This window comes from Nesoenas mayeri (assembly GCF_963082525.1).
Source record: "Nesoenas mayeri genome assembly, chromosome: 20".
NCBI classification, from domain to species: Eukaryota; Metazoa; Chordata; class Aves; order Columbiformes; family Columbidae; genus Nesoenas; species Nesoenas mayeri.
Genome location: NC_137569.1, coordinates 4,083,868 through 4,104,191, shown reverse-complemented (window position 1 = coordinate 4,104,191; position 20,324 = coordinate 4,083,868). Strand labels below are relative to the sequence as shown.

At 52.4% G+C, this 20,324-nt stretch overlaps 1 protein-coding gene across 2 annotated transcripts in view; it reads right to left on the bottom strand.

Moving 5' to 3' along the window:
* Window positions 1-1,662: 1,662 nt before the first annotated feature.
* Window positions 1,663-20,324, bottom strand: part of SSH2 (slingshot protein phosphatase 2) — a 47,357-nt gene continuing 28,695 nt past the window's right edge. For both annotated transcript variants that reach the window (XM_080356960.1, XM_080356961.1), the window contains exons 8-14: window positions 19,705-19,798; window positions 19,458-19,586; window positions 17,555-17,601; window positions 15,992-16,138; window positions 13,573-13,773; window positions 8,824-9,667; window positions 1,663-7,620 (exon numbers count right to left, since the gene is read on the bottom strand). In XM_080356960.1, the coding sequence (XP_080213086.1) occupies window positions 5,698-7,620; window positions 8,824-9,667; window positions 13,573-13,773; window positions 15,992-16,138; window positions 17,555-17,601; window positions 19,458-19,586; window positions 19,705-19,798 (3,385 nt within the window). In that variant the 3' untranslated portion in view covers window positions 1,663-5,697. The remainder of the gene's footprint in view (window positions 7,621-8,823; window positions 9,668-13,572; window positions 13,774-15,991; window positions 16,139-17,554; window positions 17,602-19,457; window positions 19,587-19,704; window positions 19,799-20,324) is intronic.

Sequence of the window (20,324 nt, the reverse complement as noted above, 5' to 3'; positions counted from 1 at the left end):
GGCCCGGCCCCGCCTGCCCCCGCACCCTGCCCGGCCCCCGAGCTGCCCCCCCGCCCGGGTCTGCCCGCAGGGATGGGGGCGGCTGGGGCGCAGCCAGCCCTCAGTCCCTTCCTGGAACTGGGGGGGCTGAGGGTGCTCGCAGCGCACGGGAGCCCCTCGTGGGGGCAGGAGAAGCCCCTCTGTCCCCTCCTGCCAGGCAGCACCTTCCTAAAGCACTGGGGGAAACCAAAGGGAGGGCCAGCCCTCAGCACCCCCGGGCCACCATCACCCCGGGGGTCACCTCTGCCCAGGACTTCAGTGAGACACGGGGCTGCTGGGCATCTCACAGGGCTGCAACCCTTGGATGGGCCCCCCCGTGCCCTGCAGCCAGGCCAGCCCCACGGAGGTCATGGGCATGAGCAGGCCCTGGGGCAGCACCCACAGCACCCTGTGGCCTTGCTGCCTCCTGCCCGGGGAGCAAGGGGGGGTGCAACCCCATTGGGGTGAGCCCACATCAGCCTCAGCCCTGTGTAGTGGGATGGTTACAGGCACATTCAGAAGCCAGATTTGGAATTTAGCAGAGCCCAGCCCCACAGGGATGCCCTGGCCCAAGGGGATTAAGGGATTGTAGGGCTCAGGGACCCGTGGGAGGGGAGCCATGGTTCCTGGAAAGGCAGCAGAGCCCTGGACCCTACAAGGGCACCGCGCAGAGCTGCACGAGCATTGGCTGAGCCGGGCAGGAGGGGGCCACTGGCAAAAAGTCAGGGGAGAGGTGACATCCTTGCTCACCCAGCCAAAAGGTGGGAGGGAGGGGGCTGCAGAGGCACCCCCTGCCTGCCCTGTCCCACCATGGCTCAGGCTCACTATGCCCTTAGACCTTGGGGATGGAGTGAGTCCCAGCTCCAATCCACATCCCTAGCAAGTGGAGAAGCCCTGGGAGACATTTCTTCAGCCTGTGCTGGGGGGCAGAGGAAGGGACGGGGCACTCCAGGGACACTGCCAGCCCCACCATGTCCCTCAGTGATGGCCCTGCAGCCCTGGTGCCCGCTCAGCCCTGGCCCATCAGGGAGCTCCGTGCAGGGACGGTGAGGCTGAGCTCCAGGGAATGTGGCTCTCTCCATACCCCCATGCTCACAGCAAGGCCAGAAGGAACCCGCAGAGACCTTTGTGCCATGCTTGCTTGACATGACAGGGGACACAAAGGAGCAAAGCCAACTCACCTGAGATGGGCTGTTCCCCAACACAGAGATCCACTTGGGCCACGATTATTCAGTGCTTCGGTTCAGCTCAGCTCCTGGGCTGGCCATGGTGGGTCTGGTCCAGGGTCTGGCTGAAACCTCACACCCCCTTGGAGCTCAAACGCCAGGACCCTCCTCGCAGCTCCTCCACCTGCAGCAGCGCAGGGAGGGCACCCGCAGCGTGCCAACAGTGTCACATACACACCCCAGCATCTCCCCTGCGACTGCGGCAGGATCTGGAAGAGCATCTTGCTGGGGAGCATGGCTCCTCCGCCCCTGCACAGATCGCTTGGGACAGGATGGATCCATCTTCACTTTTGGCAGGAGACCTGAGTGAACAGCCCCGCTCCAGCTGCTCCAATCCTGCTGCTGCCCCGCGCTCCGACAGCTCCGGATCACTCACCGCCCCCAGCCCCGACCCCAAACAGGAGGCAGCATGCCCGTGTCATCTTCAAAATAAAACTTTATTCATTCGGTAACAAGAACATTGAATCTGCACATCAGTGCACAAGTTCACATTTAAAAACAGCTGAGCACATCAGTCATAAAGTCTTTAGGGGGAAAGGAGACGATCCCAGCCACCGAGGAAGATGCAGGAGGGGCAGACAGAACCACTCCCCTCCCTGTTTGCAACTGCACCGCCAGCCGTCCCCAAGGGGTCACGATCCAGCACACAGTGCGGCCGGACTGTCCGGCCCTGGGGCGATCCCTACGGCACACAAATATCCCATCTCTATACAGGAAAAGGCACTGGCACCTGCTTTTGTGCCAACAGAGGGGTCTGCAGCACAGGCAGGCTGTTAGCACCTCTGGCAGCGCTGCCGGAGGGCGACCGAGAGCCCCTGCCCAGCCCGGACCAGTGCCAGGCCAGCCCCACCTCTGCCCGCACCAGCAAGGGCTTGGGGGTCCCTCCCTTAGGGAGAACCGTGGGGGTTTGCATGGAGCTGGGACCAGATTAAGGCAGGATGGGAGCAGGGGACCTGCCACCGGGCCAGGAGAGCTGCGGGGGTCTCGGAGCCTGTGCCGATCCCCAGCGGCTCGCTCCTCCCAAGAGGTCCCCGGAGCAGCCGGAGCTGGGGTGGGACACCTTCCACCAGGCCTTTGCTGGCGAGAGGGACACGGAGCTAATCCCTGTCCCGTTTAACATCCAAGTGAGCCAGAAGCAGCACCACCTGCTGACCCGCTGGGACCGTGCCCCCAGGAAAGGGCCGAAAGGGGAAAGATTTGTAAATGTCACAACTTCTCAAGCAGACCGGGCACACACACACGCACACACACACCATCGAGTGCAACAGAACGCAGTGTAAAAACCAGTTTCACGCACACGCTATCCGTTTGTGCAAGGCTCACACGTTACAGTACAGCTGGAGATGGGGCGGGCAAGGGGGGAGGCGATGGCTGAGATATTGTACAGGAGTCAATGTAAACAATAAAGCATCCTCCGAGAGGGCTTTGCAAGAGACCAAAGGAACAGTTGCTTTGTACAAAAATGCCCTTAGAACAACACGTTTCTCCTAAAACCCTCTATCAGCGAGGCCCAGCGCCCTCGAGGTTCTGCTCCCACCCATCGGGAAAGGTGCTGCTCCCCGGTGCTCTGTGGGCCACAAGCACCTCTCGGGGGGGTGGCCACAGGGACCAGGAGCGAGCCACCACCCACCCATGAGCCACCAGCATGGAGAAGGGACAACCGTCCCCAGGTAGAGCGCTCTGATGCCAGGGACTTGGTGGCTTCGCTGCCCCTCTAGCCCGCTCCCCTTCCTGCCACCAGGTCAGAGCCTCCAGACCCCCAAGGCCTTCATAACTCTGCAAGAGAACCAACCACCTTCCCCAAGTCCCTCCACCTGTCCACAGGCTTCCCAGAGAAAAACCACAGTTGTGCTGGCCCAGAGCCGAGGACAAGGGGACAGCAAAGCGCCTCCCCGCAGGGGCCTTCGCTCCCCAGCTGAGGCACACGACAGCAGCAGAGCATTGGAAAGCAGCAGCATTTCTGGTCTGCACAGAAGAGCGTTCCTATAGGACAATTCCCCTGCGATCAAGCAGGGCAAAGAAACCTGATCTCCTTCCTCCTCCTCCTCTCTTCTCAAGAACAAATGATACACAGGGTTTTCCCCTCCCAAGCAGATCCTTGTCACCAGGACAAGCTGCCAGCCAAGCACTCTCCCTCCAACGCAGGACAGGCTTGGTGGCACCTCGTCCTTTCTGCCCACAGAGAGGCAGACACATCTGTGGGGTCAGGAGTGGCGGGCAGCAGGGTCTGGTGAGGTTTGGGGGGGAGGCAAGGACCGAAATTGTCCTTCACAAGATGACATGAGCCACTTGGCCTTTCCAGACTGCCTGCCCAGCTCCAAAGCCAGCTGGAGCTGGCTAGGAGAAGCCAAATGTTTTTCAGCGTCCCAAAGAAGTATCCAGCCTCCTGGGCCAAGGACTTGGGTGACTTGTAGTGACATGCTATTTGACCCAGGATGGGGGCTGCTGGGCTACTCCGGGCTGGGCTCCAGCCTGCAGCTAGCGGGATGACAACCTGCCCCCAAGGGACGACGTGCCATGTTGCTGCTGGAGAAGCACAGGCCCGCGGCCCCGTGCCCAGGCTGGGGACACTGGGCTCCATGAGGCCATGAGGGTAGGAGGAACCCTGGGAGCTACAGGAGGGCAGTGAGGCGGGATTACCTTACAAACTGCTGCAGGCAAGCTGGGGGGGCTACGGACACCCCGTCCTCAGGGCAGACACGCTGCTTCCCAATACTCTGCAATGCCCTGACGCCGTGTGCTCCTCTCTGGCTCAAAACGAGCTCATCCGATCAAAGCCTGCGAGGCTCTGCAGCACCAGCGCTGCTTTCCAGGCACGGCCTGTGCTGCTCCTCCCACACCATGTCCTCTCCATGCTGGGCTTTCAGCAGCTGGAGCCATTCTGCATCTTTGCTCCTCCCTGAAGGGCAGGTCTGGGCCAGAGCCAAGCACCCGCTCAACATGCTCTGGTGCTCCAGAGCTGCCATGGGGCCGCAGACAGGACCCAGAGCTCTCCTGCCACCGCCAAGTGTCCTTCTCCAACTGCACCCGCACCATTCGCTGATATGCACGTCTGGAAATGAGGAGCTTTGATTTAGCCAAACTGCTCAGGAACCATAAAATAATTTGGTGGAATTTGGAGCAGACCCCTCAAACACGGGTTCTCCGGGGAAGCAAGAACCTGCAGAATGGCTCCGAGCAGCTCATGGCTTTTGATTCTGAAACGCAGCTTCAAGAGCGAGGGAGATGGGCAGGTCTGCAGTCCCCTCCTGCAAAGGGGTTTCCCGCAGGACACATTTGGCAAAGGCTGGCACCGAGGCTCACTTTGGGAAAGGGAAGACAGCTTACAATGTCAAATCCACTCCCATTTCTGTGCAGGTTACAATGAACAGCACTGAGTTTGAGTCAGGTGGGTTTGTTTTCCAGTTTACAGAATGCAGTCTTGCCCTTAAAAAAAAATATGAAAAAAGGAAAAACCAACATAGAAACAACAACAAAAAACCTCTCTATAAATACCATATAGACAATTTAGGAAAAAAAAAAAAAGAACTTCCAGAAAAGATCTTCCCTCCAGGTCAAGTGTTGGGAGTGACAGCAGAGAGGACACAGCTTTGCATTCAGTAGGGGCAACATGTCGTGTAACAAAACAGCCTCTGGGTTTGGGAGCGACCAGAAGCGCGGCCGAGGGGAGAGGAAAGTCCAGAGCACGAGATGGGAACGACTTTTGGGCAGAGGGGAGGCAGCAGGAGGGCAGAGGACAGATGATATGGCCATGAACTTGGAAGGCCCACAGCAGTATTCAAGTAATGAGGCATTTGTTTTAAAAGAACACTCTGGCTTTGGGGGTTCTCCTCCTCTCACCTGCGGGTCTAGGGCAGGTGAGGCTCCACCTCACCACAAAACGGGTTTTCAGAGCCCGTCCATGGGGAGGATTCACCCTGGGATTCACCCCGCGTGCTCCTCTTGGGGATGCACCGAGCACAGGGGGTTTGTCCTGAAGCAGCTTTGTGATTGTGGAGTTCCAGTTTGCAGAAATAAAAGAAAGGCCAAATAAAGGGACCTTGGCACAGCCTTCACATTTACAGGGGCTCTCACCCCAACAACCACCCAGCACCATTTTGAGGCATGGGGAAAATTCAAGTTAGGAGCTAGGATCTGGTTCTAAGCAAAACTCCACCTTGCCGAAGCAAGCCAACGTCAATATTCGCATCGTAAAGGTGTTCTTTTAAAACAAACTAACAACAAAAAACATTTGAGGTTATCCGAGTTATAAAACTTAAAAAAAACCCAAACAGTCCTGCAGTCAGAGTCACACACAGAAGAACCAACCCACACCTACATGCGCCAGGAACAGTAAAATGACAATATATATAAAATTAACCAATAAAGTGCATGTTCCTCATATTACACCTGCCCCTCGCGTGAACGCAACACCACGGCTTCTCGGTAAGAAATCACAGCCGAGGGCCAAGCATCACATGGTATTGTAGAGGGGATTGGTTGTCCGCTTTTTATCACTGGTCTTTTTGAGCCTCCTCAGAGGGTGAGTTCTGCCGTGCTGCTGCCGGGGGCCGACAGCCAGACCTCGAGCCGGAGACAAGGAGTCCAGGACCTGCACCTGGAGCAGCGGAGGACCCTCCTCGGAGCTAGTCCACGTGGGATCCGCGCTGGAGAACAAACTTTGCTGGCTGGAGCTGCACTCTTTGGCGTACTGAGCTAGCGGCCGCTCCACCGGCTTGCTCTGGGCAATGCACTCGGCTGTTCTGAGCTGTTCCACAAAATGCTTAGCGGGCTCTGGGGAGGAGAGGCGATGCTTTCCGCATGCGCTCTCCGAGCCCCTCTCCAACTCTCCCCCGCGAAAACCTCGACCGAGGGCAACGCAGGTAAAAAGCACTGGGCTGGTGTCGGAAGAGGTCGACTCCCTCTCGGATAAGTCGTCCTTGGAGAGGTCCAGGCAGTCCAGTTTGGCCAAGGATGCTGAGCGTTTCATGTGGGAGGGGGTGGTGAGCCCGGCGTGCCGGATCCGAGCCTCTATTTCCTTTGCTCGCTGTTTGACCAGCCCGGGGCTGTTGCTGCGCTCGCCCACGCTGTGGCTGCTGGAGCTGTGGGGGAGGCCGTAGCACAGGAAAGAGATGTCCAGAAGGTCCATGTCTTCAGCACGTTGGCTGGTGAACTCCTCGCCGCTCAGCTGCCTTGAGGTGCCGGCACCTCCCCTGCAGAGAGGCTTGGGGCTGTCCCTGAACGGGAGAGTCGCGTCTCCCTCAATGCCACCCAGTGTGACTGGCTCATCGTCTGTGCCCGTGCTCTGCTCAGTGACACCTTCCAGGTGAATCACACAGGGGTAAGAAGAGCAATGTACGCTGGCCAAAGGCGTGGAGCTCACCTGCACGGAGGGGGAAGCAGCACTGGGGTGAACAGATAACCCACCACCTTCCTCACCGGTGGCCTGTTTGTGTACCGTGTGCTCCGGCAGCGAGGGATTTACCAGTGTCAGAGCTCTGGGACATCTCAGTGCCTTCTCCAAGCACAACGAAGGGTTCAAGTTTTCATCTAAAGACGGGATGGCCGTGGCCAGCCCGCCCTGCTCACAGCTTGTGTCTGTGGACTTGACCGTGGGAGTGTATTCAATGATTTCAATTCTCTTTGGGAGGTGGGAGGGCAGCGATGGCTCCTCCGTCCCATCAAACGAGACCACTGTCCTGCGCTCCCGTGCCGTTCCCTCCTGCCTCGTGCCAGGCTCCGCGGGCAGGGACTCCTGCGCGGGGGACACGAGGGGCACGGGCAGCACCCCCTCAGCGCCCAGGTCCTGCGTCTTGTCCCCGTCCAGAGCTGGCTCCAGGGACGGTTCCTCGCTCTTCCCCCGCGGCAGGAGCTCGGCAGCGGTAGGGTCATTCCTGGAGTTCTTGCGGGTGGGTAAGACGCAGGCTGGGGACGTGTGCTGGTGCTCTTGCTCCTGCCTCAAGCGCTCCTCGAACTCCAGGGTGGCTCGTCGGACGGAGCCGGGGCACCACTTGGGCTCGGGGTTGACGGAGCCACGAGGCTCTTGCTGCTCCCCCCCGGGGCTGCTTTCCTCCGGGTTGGATTTACCAGAAGATGGCTGCAGCGAGGGGGCAGCTTCTTGTTCAGCTTGCAGAGGGTCTTTCTCCTTTTCCTGGTGTCCAGCACAGGCTCCTTCACTCTGTTCCACCCTTTCTGACGCCCAAATCGCCTCCACGGGCAGGTCGTGCACCGTGTTCCTCTTTGGTGTCTGGATGAGGTTGGCTGAACTCTCTTTCTGCTGGGCAGGACCTGCTCCCTGGTTGATTGACTCAATCTCCGTGATGATTTCCTTCACAGAAATGGCATTTTCCGAGTGGGATCTCGTGAGATGGCCTGGGGCAGGCAGCTCAGGGACCTCCTGCAACACAGAAACAGGAGAATTACAAAGTGGACCAGCTGCGCTGATACAGAGCAAATGGCAGCGGCTTAAAGGAAATGGGGTGCATGTCCCCAGAGGAACAAAAAGCACACGTGCCCATATGTGATGACAGACTGCAAGTACCTCGATCACTAATGTAGAAGCAATATTGTCTCTGGGACTGCACTTCACATATTTCAGGCCAGATTTTCACCTAGACTGAGATTTAAGAACTTTTATTTAATTGCCATTAATTCTAAAGGAAATTTAGCCTTTTTTTTAAATAAAGAAAAATCCAGTTAACAACAACAACAAAAATCCTAACGCTGCTGAAAGTGCAGTTTGGAAAAGAAGATTCTGCTCACGTAGGGCAGTGAACAGAAGTACAGCATAAAGAATGACCAAGCGCTGAAATGCTCTAGTTTCCCGGAGGAAAATGGCCAGAGATGCTCCTCCATCCACACAGACTCTTCCTGCAAAATCACTGGAGAGAGCGGTGCCCTATTATATTTGGAAGAGCCTTACTGCCTCACGTGGAGATGGAAAAGATTCAAGCAATGCAGCGTGGAATTTAAATAAGAGAGGCTCCCAGAAAACCGTGTCCTCAGACAACATCAATCCCTGCAAGAGCCCTGCAGGGTACAAAGCAATTATAAAGAAAGGTACCTCTGCTCAGAGGTTACTAAATTTTGTCAGGAATCTCTCTCTACCCAGGAGAGAAGTGAGCCCTGACATGCCAAATCCCATCAGCCCAGAACTGGAGAGGCTCCTTCTCTTCCCCCGTCAGTGGAAGTTCTACATCTGCCTTGATTCACTATCACTATGGGTGCTTCCCAGGCAGGGAAAGGTGCCGTTTTGCCCCATTCTTTGGTGGAATTATGTGCTCAGATAACTATTGGCGCAGGTTCGGGATGCTGGGCTGGCCCCGGCTGTTCAGCTGTGTTAGTGGGTCAAGTGCCACCAACCTGCTCTGCTGATGCACAGCTCAAAAATAAGTTTCTCACGAGAACAGCACAGCAGGTCAGGTCAAGGTTGACTCAACCAATGCCCCACCATGGCCAATCCACAGACGTTTACAGAGAAAGCACACAAGGGGGCAAGTATCTAAAAGCAAAGGGGAAGCATCCAGCAAGCCCTCCCCAGACAGCTACCTCGTCTGAGCAGCAGTTCCTTAAAAAGAACCAAAAAGGCAACTCTTTTAACCTTTTGTTGTTCTTCATCTGTGGAAGAGTCATCCGATGTCTGAGGACAGTTTCCAGAGCTGTTCCTTCGAGCATCTGTACCCCCGTCCGCAGCGGGGGGCACTTCCAGCACCGGCACCCTGGAGACCCCGTTCCTGCCACCGCCTTGTTCCTCTGTCCTGGAATGGGAGCAGGTGCGCGACCGGCTCTCCTGGGAAAGCTCCACGAATTTCTCCAAAGCACTGAAGAAATCAATCCTGTCTGTACTGAGGTCTGACACTTCGGGCTGGGGATTCTGTTGGAGACTTGGCGAATTTTGGTTTGGGGACTGGGGAAAGTCCTTTAAGCACGAAGTGAATTCTTCCATGGGAACCAAGTGCACGTTCATATCAGGCTTAAGGGCATCTTTTTCTAGATCGTCCACTGTCAAATCAGGAAACTCTGTTATTTCCAAGGGGTGCTGGAGTTGCATTAAGGCCTCGGAGGCATGGCAGTTATCAGGGGAGACAGAGTCTACGCAACAGCCTGCTCTACAGCCGTTGATGTTGTTCAGGTTCAGCTTGTCTTCCATCTGCTCAGCATGGAGGTCTCGACACGTAAACTCTAAGTGGATTCTTCTCTCCTTCACACACATCTCCTCAGTCATGTTTGCATCCTCGGGGAGCTGCTGCTCCCTGCCCAGCTCAGCCGAGTAGATCGGAGACATGGGCTGCTGGTTGTCGTTGGTCTTGGCCTCCGAGATCTGGTCGGCCGAGGTGGTGATCTCCTTCTTGTTCAGCTCCAGCCCAGACTTGCAGATGGGCTCATGGTGGTCCGAGAGGTCACTGTCCGAGTGCGAGCGCCACAGTTTATTATGTCGCTGTTTGCTGCAGGAAAAAAAGAAATGAAAACATTCAGTAGTGTTTTCACACACCAGGGCCAGACCCACCTTGGTGTAAAAGGATGAAAGACTGTGCCAAAAAACAGTCATTGAACCACCACAGATTCACCTGAACAGTTCAGGGCCAAACCTGCTGCTGGAGAAGCTGATCCAATAACAAGCCACTTTCCAGTAGCCAAATCCCACCACGCTGTTCTGCTCCACACACACATGTATCCCCCAGCAGGATTTTATCGGTGTACTCAATAAACACAATGTTTGACTGACTGCAGAGTTTGTTCCTTTCCCAGCCAGCACTTCCATTTGCTATCAGGTGAGCAACGGCCAGAAGAGTCCGGGTCCCTAGTCCTGGACATAAGTGGATGATGGACACTGAATTAAATCCCATTTCCCTTGTGGCTCCTTCTTTGAATAGCTCCCGTGATCAATAACTGGGCTCTGGTAACCAAGGGAGTGGGGTGGGTGGACGTGGGGGTGTGTAAAACACAAAGAGATCCTCAAATAGCCAACAAAACACCACCTTTCACAGGAAGGAAACTCAAGAGTTCTCCAGCTTTTGGAAAGCCCCTTGAGGAAGGTCTGAGCAGTCACGAGGCCAAGCAACTGCCACCTTCCTTATCTCCACCTGCCAAAAAAACCCAGCCCATGGTCCTGGGCTTACGGACCGCAAAGGAGGCGAGTTGTCCCACTGAAACCCACCAGCAGCAGCGGCTGCGAGGGCTCTGCCGAGTGACCACGGTCACCGGGCTGTGCTTCCACCGTTTGCCCCTAGGAGGAGAGCAGATACCACAGAAAGGTCCTTGGATCTGCAGGAGACCTTGCAAAACCTCTCCAGTCCCCTGTCAGCGTGAGTAGGCGCTCCCAGACATGTCTGTTGGCTGCAGTAAGTTAATTAACAGACGCTATTGAACTAATTACAATATACCTGTTTAATTTTGGGTGCCCAACAGCTAAGGAAAATAATCCCTCACAGATTTTGCTTTCTAACCCCGTAATCAGGTACAGCCTTCGTGTAGGACACAGGGTGGAAGCTGGTCCTTTCAGAGGAGAGCAGGGCAAACAGTATTGCTCTGGGGGTCTCTAATGGGTTTGGGAGCGCAGTGTGACAGGGGCAGCAGAAGCAGGGCTGGCTGGGAGGCAGGTTGTCGCTGATGCTCTGTACGAGACACCAATGATTTCCCACATCTCTGCTCACGTGGCCTGGGGAGAAGTTGGTTTTGTTTTCCGGTGCTCAGTGCTCAAATCCAGCGCTCAGCGGTGCATCTGATTCTGCAAGTCATAATCACCCTTGTGCACGAACAACGCAAACCTGCCCAGCACAGCCCTGACCAGAGAATCGAAACAGATGGCAACAACCGCTGGGAGAGGTGGATTGTATTTACTCGTAACCTCACACTTCTCCAGCCTTACAACCCGCAAGTGCTAAAAGCAGGAGCTCATGTCCCCTCCCGGGCAGCCCAACTATTGCTCTTGATTCACAAGTTGCACGGGGGATCCCAAACACTGTTCTTCTGTAACATATCCATAACTAATAAAACAAACAGGGCTGGCTCGGCTTCTTTTTTTCTGTGTCTATCATCATAGGGAGGGGACAGTTTAAATAAACCAAAGAAGCATGACAGTCCCAAAGAGCAAAACACACTTGTTTTGACTAAAAGCAGGCAGGGGGGTTTTCATTTTGCAGGTGGAAAACATATCCCAGTTGCTATAATCCCAACACAAAACCGTAACTAGATAGCGTGAGCACATGGCTGCCCTCACATACCTTCCCTCTGAAATCGGAGCTGTCACATGAACATCAATCTGTTGTTGTTTTGGTGTTTTTCTTTTTAACCTGTCCTGGAATACCACAGCCATAAAAAAGGCAGCCAGAGGGCAAAGCTAAATAACACAGAGAAGAAAGAGGAGAAAACGTAATTTGGAGCTGAGAAAGGAACCGCATAAAGCGGGACCATTTCTGCAGCAGAGAGGCCATTCCTTGCTTCAGTGAAGCTCCATTTACTGCAGGCTTTTCAGTCCTACACACAGAGCCGTAATGCACTGCTCTTGCATTTTTTAAAACCTCGCAAGTAATCTCGTTCATGCCATTCCATGGGGACTTGCAGAGTAGGTCAGCAGCAGTGGGGTGCTTGAGTAGGAGGGGAACAACACACCATATAAATGACAACAGCAAGAAAGACTTGACTCCTTAACCAAATGTTTGTAAGGGGGGGGCTTTGCAGGTGTGCCACCAACTACCAGACTGGCAGATTACCTACACCAGCTGTAGGGCTGAGGGCTTGAGGATGTGACACACCAGCTGCCACCAGCCCAGGGCTGCTCACAGGTGTTCACCAAACTGTCACACAGCACCCTGATGTGCTTTTCCATCTGAAAAGCTTTTCTTCCATCCAGTTTACCCCAGTGAGATTTAATCTCCCACCTGTAGCACAGCACACTGCTCAGGTCACCTCTAGCTCAGAGTTAAGCACTGACCTTTATTAATTGGTGCCAGCAGCATGTTTGGTGCCACACAAGGCATCAAAGACAGGTGTGGGGTCTGTCTCAAAGGGTTTCAGTCCAGAAGAGCACAATTTTCTTAAAGTATCTATTCCACTGTGATCTATCCTGAGACTTGATATGACTTGGCCGCTTTTTCAGAGTGAAAGAGTCATTATGGCAGTTAGTGTTTGGGGAGCAGAGGGGGGGAAGGCAGAGATGGGGACAGGTGGAGGACAAGGATCCTGTGGGTTCACCTGATCAGGGAATAAGCTGAGAGGAGACCTCAGGATGCTCATCTGTACAGAGAGGGAAATAAGCAGCACATTTCAGCGACAGGAGGAGTTTACACCAGGGGTTTGGTGTAAAAAGAGGGAATCCAGACCTGGCCCAGCAGCAGAGACAGCGAGAGTGCTGGGTGCAGGTGGAGAGCAAAGGAGGAACAATAAGTCCTTAGCACAGAAAAAGGGAAGGGATGTCTTCACAAGTCGATAGGACAGCCTCAAAGGGACAAAACCAAGCAGAAGACAAAGGTGAGAAGTGTGCCCTAAAGAGGGCATGAGTACCTGAGGTGCTGTAAAGAAACAGCACACACCTTTCAACAGAACCAAGAAGCTATGAGATAATTAATTTGGTCAAAACGCACTAAGAGCCACCTCCTGCAGCAGGAGGCTCAGCTGGGGTAGTTCTGCTTGCTTCAGATCAGCTCCCTGGCAAAGCACACCACGATCCTAAACAAAATACCGTAATCTGGCGAAACACAGAGTATCACTACCTCCTTCCAGCCGATCACGTGGAGATATTGCTTCACACAGCTTACAAGTGGATTTCTCAGAAACATGCAATATTTACGTCTTCTCACTAATTGGGTGATAGCCTGGGGATTACAACACACTTGCCCAGACCCAGGCCCAGCTCCAAACCAGCCTCAGGACTGCACACAGGAATTAAAACCGCTGTTGCAATGCACAGAACATCCCGTCCCCTCCTATAACACCAACACTTACCGATGGGATCTAAATAAAACCAGACCAGCTGCTGAGGAGGGGCATGTTCAACAGGGACCTGCAAGGCTGACACAAAGCGAGTTCCCTGCCAAGTGATGTTTCAAGCTACAGGGACATCAGTTATCCCTGCTGGAGTCTGCACAGCTCTGAATACGGCATTTGGATGGCAGTTCACAGGATGCTACTCTCTAAAAACCAGCCATCCTAGATGCCAAATAGCCTCCTAAAAGCTCTTTATTACACTTATTTTCCCAGGTTCAGCTGAGATAACCCAGGAAAACAGAGCGCTATCTTCTCACAAGACAACCACGAGCTTACTCAACATGGTAACAGAAGTTCTAATTAAAATAATGGAGTCAATCATTCGTTATGCCTTAACACGGGTAATCCGGGTGATTCTGCCCACCTGGCCAGCAGGATCCCTTGGTATTCCTCCAGCTGCCGCATGAAGCTGGGGTTGGGCTTGGTGACGGTGCGCCGCTCCTTCACGTAGTCGTACGCCCTGTCCAGGTTCCAGCCGTACTCCTTCATGGCGTAGGCGATCACCGTGGACGCCGAGCGGCTCACCCCCATCTTGCAGTGCACCAGGCACTTGGAACCGTTCTTCCTGGAGCAGGAGAAAAACAAAGAGGGTCATTACACAGAAAACACAGCCTCTGAGAAGCTTGAGAAAATAGCAAAATTCTCTACTAGAGCATTATCAAACACATTTTGAAGTCTCTGGGATGCGAGCTGATAATCCACTTTGCAAATTGGAGCAAGACACGCAAGGAAAGTGAAGAACAATATCTTAATTTTCTTAATAGATTTCGTTACAACAGCTCTTCTGAAGTTTTTATGACAAACTGGACAAACATTGGTTGTTTGCTGATGTTAAGACTGCTAAACACTAATACAGCATCCCTGAACTCAGCCCAAATGGACCCCTTGTATCAAGTCGTGTTCCAAATAAAAACAGCATCTATCACACAAACGTGGCGTTCCAGTTTAGAAACACATCCCTGGAAGGTCCTGAGCAGTTCGGGGCAACCCCTGGCACAGATGCTCTGCTACTGCAAAATTCTGATGGTATATTATTTGGCTTGACAATTGGTTGAATAAGACCAAAACTGCTCTAGTATGCCATGTGAAACCCCACGTAGGGGGGCACTGGTAGGTGCAAATCCAGCCAAAAGCCCCAGGGACCAACCTGGCAGGTTTTTATTGATACCGCCGTCTTTTAGGACTGTCTGTAGGTGGAAAACTCAATCCCCTTCTCTGCTTTTAAGTCTTCACCTGAGCACCTGTCCAAATGCAGGGGAGTGGAAAGATGACCTGCTGCAATTAGATGGAAGATCCTTCCGCTTTAATCCATTTTTCTTATTGAAGGCAAAGCAACCGGTGCCTTTGAGTGCAACGAGCAGCCACTGGGCTTGGTGAGGCCGGTGCAGAGCCTGAAAGGGCAGCCAGCTCTCTGCTCCAAGGAGTTAAGAAGTACTTGTCTGCTGTGAAATATGAGGAGGAAAGCGATGACCCTTCTCTGTGAGCTCCGTGTGCTGGGCAGCACTGGCACGGAGCGGGCTGAGAGATCCTTAGTTTGGCACCTTGAATATTCTCCTTTAGGAAAGGTGCTCTGGATTGCCAGCCACGTGGAATTCCCCGGGACAGACCGGGAGGCCACAGAGCACCCGCTGACACGTGCCTCGGCAGGCTCAGACCTCGGCTGGCGGCAGCGGGCTGAGCCTGAACCTGCATCCGAAACGGGGACCTCTGCACTGCCTGGGGTGCAATGGGCTGTAACAGCAGCATTTAGACTGCTCCAAGACTTCCTTTGCAAATCTAATTAGTCAAAACATTGCAATGCTTTTGGCGACTTAAAAAACCCAAACACAATAAGCAGACAGGACAAAGAAGGGGGTACTGTAATTGCCTGAATTTGGGAGATGATTAACTTGCATCTCACCTCATTAGGCCCAATCGTTTAAACCCCAATGGCAAATATTCTGGGCAGAATAGTACTTCTGAGAACGACAACACTTCAAAACCAATATTTATGGGAATAGAATGATGTCTTTTAAAGAAACCACCTTAAATAAGTCTCTAATAACTTGTTCAAAAGAGCCAATATTCAAACAATGCTGTGAGAAACTGCAAGCACTGGTAAAGAGATGACAGATTCTATAATGGAAATAATACTTTAAAGGCAACATATGCCAATCTGCTTTCTGAGCAGCTTTCCCTGAAGAAGGCTGCTGAATTAACTGGAGACAGCTCATGTAACTGGGATGCAGTTCTCTGCAGTGAAAAGGCCCTACTTTCAGCATCCCCTATCGGATTACTCACTGTGACAGCTCAGAGACCTGCACAGACGTTTCCTCCTGTTAAAGGGAAGAGTTTGCTCTGGAGCATTACGCTACAATAAATCATCTTCAGACTGTGGGCTTCATCATACAACCTTATAACGTATGGAACAACTTATGCTTATGTTCAGTTTATAAAGTTTTCCTTCTTACTTTTATTAAACTCTACTTGATTTGTTACTGCTCTTTCCTCCCACCGGTATCTCTGCAGATCCATTGGATTTCCTAACCACCAGGCAAACTGTTCTCTCTCCAGCACAGAAATCATCTCCTCCACTTGCCCGGACTGCGGCTGGGCAGAAACCCCTCAGCAGCCCTCGCACAAGCACCCGCAAGAATGGAAACTCGTGGAAGGCAACTCCAACACTTTGACATAAGCTACACAATGGAAATGCTTTGATCCCAGGTGGGCAAGGAAGAATAGCAGTGAAGAAAATCAGTAGTAAAATATAAAATGCTTAGCATGTTTGTTCTGAAAAGACTTACTTTGCCTTTGAGATGAATTTGTAGGTGTCATTCCAGTAAGCCAGAAGATCAGTTGCTTCTTCATCATATACCCGAATATTATGGTATTCGAAGAGCCCAGGGAAGAAGTTATCTATTTCTCGAGTCACATTTAAAATATACCGCACCCTGCATGGAAACAGACAGCAGATAAAAATGCAGAGTGAGCAGGACACAGCAAGTTCAGAGAGAGATCACAGCTGCTACACAACAGCCTTGCCTTGGCTTTGCGGGTGGCAAAACTCGAAGCATTTGAAGTTGCAGTCTTGAACACACCTCCTTGGGAATCAGAACTTGGTGCAAGGAAGCAGCAGCTACACAGACAAAAGGTTTTGCTGAGCAATTTAGAGCCCAGTCTCTGACAAAAGTGCTTCCATCCACACCGGAGAGAAACCTCCTCAATAGTATGTCAGGTTATTCTGCTTGCTCATGTCTCTCTATTCTAAGTGCAACACTTGTGTCACAGAATCTCCTGCAAAGACTGTTCATGTTTCGACAATTTCTCAAAGCCTCTTTGTGAATCTCTCCTGCTGCACCATCAACAAAGGAGGATTGAAGACATAAGCTCACAAGCAACACCAGAGTTAAACAAATGCATAAATAACTGCAGAGAGATGTAACAGACAATGAGCCACCGGGAAGGATTTATTTCTTATCCCTCATTTTTCTGAAAACCGCTAGAGAAAGCATATGGTATTTAGGTACATTATATCTAGTATTTTGAGTCCTCAGGGTTACTTGTAAGGTGCTTTTGAACTGGGCTCATGCTGGGATATCAGACAGAACAAGAAGACTGCAAGGGAGTGACATCCCCTCTCCCCAGCAGGTACAAAATCACTGGCACTCAGTACCCATCTGACCCAAGGAAACTGCAGCAGATCCTGAGCTGAATGAGAAGAGTCAAAGCTACCAATGCGATCAATTCAGTTCAGCAGAGTGATTAGTTTTTTCCACTGGCTTGGCACAAATAATGATTTAATTGCAAAATCTTGGTGCTTAGATCCACCTGGCCTAGAGAAAGGACACTCAGCTTAAGCTGGAGAGGTAGAAAGGGGCAGGAGACAGAGGAACCATCAGTGCTGAGCCCCAGAGCTACACGACTTTCCTTCCTCCTGGGCTCCGCTCAAAGAAACAAAAGCCCTTTTACATATTTTCCTTCCTGCTGCAGTCTGGAGGTCCAGACTCCAAAGTGCCTCTGTAACCCTGAGACCTCAGCCCAGAACAACGGGCTGGAGCAGAGGGCACAGAGCCAACTACGCAGCGCCCAGTGCAGTAACTGCAGCTTTTTGCTACTTACAGCTATGAGAGTACTGCCTGCCTTTGTTCGCCAAGGAGATTGTCAGTCAAGGTCAGGGAACAAGATGCTTTTACTTTAAAGGTGCTTGTTTTTGGGACGCAGAGTTTGGAGGAAGCAAGAGCTTGTTCAGATCTGCAAACCCTTTAGTAAGACTCAGGTTACACAGCAGGTAGGGAATAGAGTTTATTGCACAGACAAGCGTGAAGGCCAGGCTCTTGCTTTTAAGCTGATGACCTGAAGCTACTTACCCTCTGTTCTGCAAGTCTTCCAAATTGGAGGCGTTCCATTCCGAGCCCTGCAGGGAAAATACGCAAAGGGACACATGAGGCAGAAGGAAGGCACCGCCAGCCGGCTGGTGGAGCAGGGACTGTCAGCAGCAAACGGGGGAAGGAAGCTGGTCAGACAAGTGCTGGAGAGCAAGGGGGCTTTTGAGCAAAGGTGAACACAGAAGAGTGGTAACAGGGTTGATGTTTACAACCTTATCTTGCTCCATTAACCGAATCTGTCCTGAAGCAACAGGCAGCTCTGCAGGCAGGAGCCCAGCACCATATGCTGGCACTTCCTGCAAACTGCTGACAAACGAACCTCGGCAGAGATGAGCACACCCACCCTCTCCCTGGAGGCTGCTGCCAGCTCTACCCCACAGAAGGGAGACTGCCTGCGTGTAAAACCATCCAGGTGCTCTTTATACGTGAAACACCCATCTCGCACATCAAAGGCAGCAACACTATAAGCTCACTTGGATTACACCTCTTCTCCCCATCATCTCTTCTCCTCTTCCAAGCCTGTGTGAACAGAGGGACACACGCATTTAACCCTGCTGTATTTACCCTACCCCACCAGACTTAGCTTCACGTTGCCTCCTTCTGGCCAAGGAAGAATAATTTCATTCAGGCCTGGGAACCACCAGCTTCCACAGGTACGGAGAACAATGCCAGAGCAGTGAAAGCCTTTTCTCCTGTCCTTTGATCCACAACCACCAACATCATCAGGTCTCTTATTTCCTGCTTATTTATTTCAGCATTCCCGAAGCGGGATCCCACAGGGCTCTTGCCTCCACCTGGAAGGAAACAGTTCATGCCTCCCAGAGACCTCGCTGTACGACTCTGCCTTGCAGCACACACGCTCCTGAAACGAGCTGCTGCCCAGCGCCAGCAGCACTGCTCCTCACCGCAGATTGCTGCTTTGCACACATTAGCCACAGCCCTTCTCCTCGCTGCTGCCTGCAAGCCTCATTTTAAAGGTCTCGTTCCCATTAAACACACTCAGAGCCAAGAGTCCAAGCCCTGCAGCCTGTAACAGGTCTCCCTTTCTGGAGAGCACACAGTCTGCAAAAAAAAATAATCCATTACATCGTAAGTACTTTAAGTTTCCTGGCTCTACCCCACCACAATTTCTTGGGAGCACTTGGATTAACATCCATCATCCCTTCTGAGCCATGGCACTAAGCTTAGGAGACTGGGAGAGGCTCTCTCCATTTGGAAAGACCAGCTGGGCCAAGAGCAGTGGCTTTGTTTCAAGTTGAGCCAAGCTCACAGGCCAGACAGCCCAACCAAACCTGTGTCCGTGGCTTCGGGGCTGGGAAAAGCAACAGAGCGCTGACTCACCAGGAAGAGGTGCAGTCATTAGACAGGCCCCAGCAGCAACAAAAGGCAAGTAAGCAAGCAAACCATGAAAAGGCAAAATGTTTATGTTTCCTTAAGTGACTTATCTCCAGGATTCTTTGTTAAGCTCCTCTGTTCCTTCTGGATCATGTGAACTCAAGAGCTTTCCATGTTACACGAGCGTCATTCCACCTGAATCTTACACATCTCTGCCAGCAGCTCCCATCCTCAGCTGTAGTCATGCCCTTCCCAAACACACAGATACTCCAAGAACTTGCTGTGCGGGTACACTGGACAGTTAAAGCTACAAACCTGGTCTTACATCAATGGGAACAGCCCTGAAAAGTAGTCAGAATTAAGATTGTCTCCCTTCTGGCAAAGTTTAGTGAAGCCAAGAAGCCAGGCTGCTCCTGTTCAACAGCACTAGTGTCCTGGGTCTTGCTCAAGAGTGCACGACCCCAGGATCGGCCACTGTCTCCTTCAGAGCTCCTTTTAACACAGAGGAAAGTTGAGGTGTGTTTACTCTTGAATTCACTGTTAGACTTACCAAAAAGACATGATCAAATATCTGCGTGGGGCTGTCCATCTGCCCAAGGATCACTATCATTTCATTGTCAATGAACTCTTTGAACTCCCGCAGGTTACACACCATCTGCATCTCCAGCTCCGTGCGAATCTGGGTGGGGAGGAAGAACACACATGAAGGTTTTGTTCTGGCCTTTCTTCACAGCGTCAAGCACAGAGCTCTCTAGTTTGCGCAACAGCACTTCCACTGCTGCTTCCTCACCACTCACCTCTTTGGACGTGATATTCTCCAAGTCTTTCTGCATCATGATCTCCCTTAACTTGGTCTTAATTAGCCGTTCTGTGCGTTCCCGCTCAGTTGGGCTATCGGAAGAAAGCAAGAGAGTCACCAGGAGGGAAAACAAGCTGGACTCATGGCGCTTTTTACACAGGTATTCTACAGACTGGATACTCTGCAGAGTCTCAGATACTCAGAGTACTTCCCCCAGACTCATCCTCAGCTGGAGAGAACTCAGGTGACTGTAAAGCCCAGTTTAGATTCCCAGTTGTACATGAAAGACACCAACTGAATGCTCCTAATCCAGTGTAGTCATCCAGAGAACCTCTGGTATTTGGTAAAATTTAAATTGGGAAAGCTGCATTATACTCTCTGGAGCAATATCTAAGCCTCCCCCTACCTTTCTTGGGAAGGTAACAGCTCCACAGCTCCTTACATGGAGAGAAGAGGGCAGCTAAGCCTGTGCGCATTCCTCCAGCCTCTGCTGCCAGGGGCCTTATCACCAGCTGCAAAAATAGCCCGACTAACACCAGGGGAAGTTGCAGCAGCGCAGCAGCACAGAGCTGGCTCACCCAGCAGCTTTAGAAGCAGTGACATCTCCCACCACCTTTC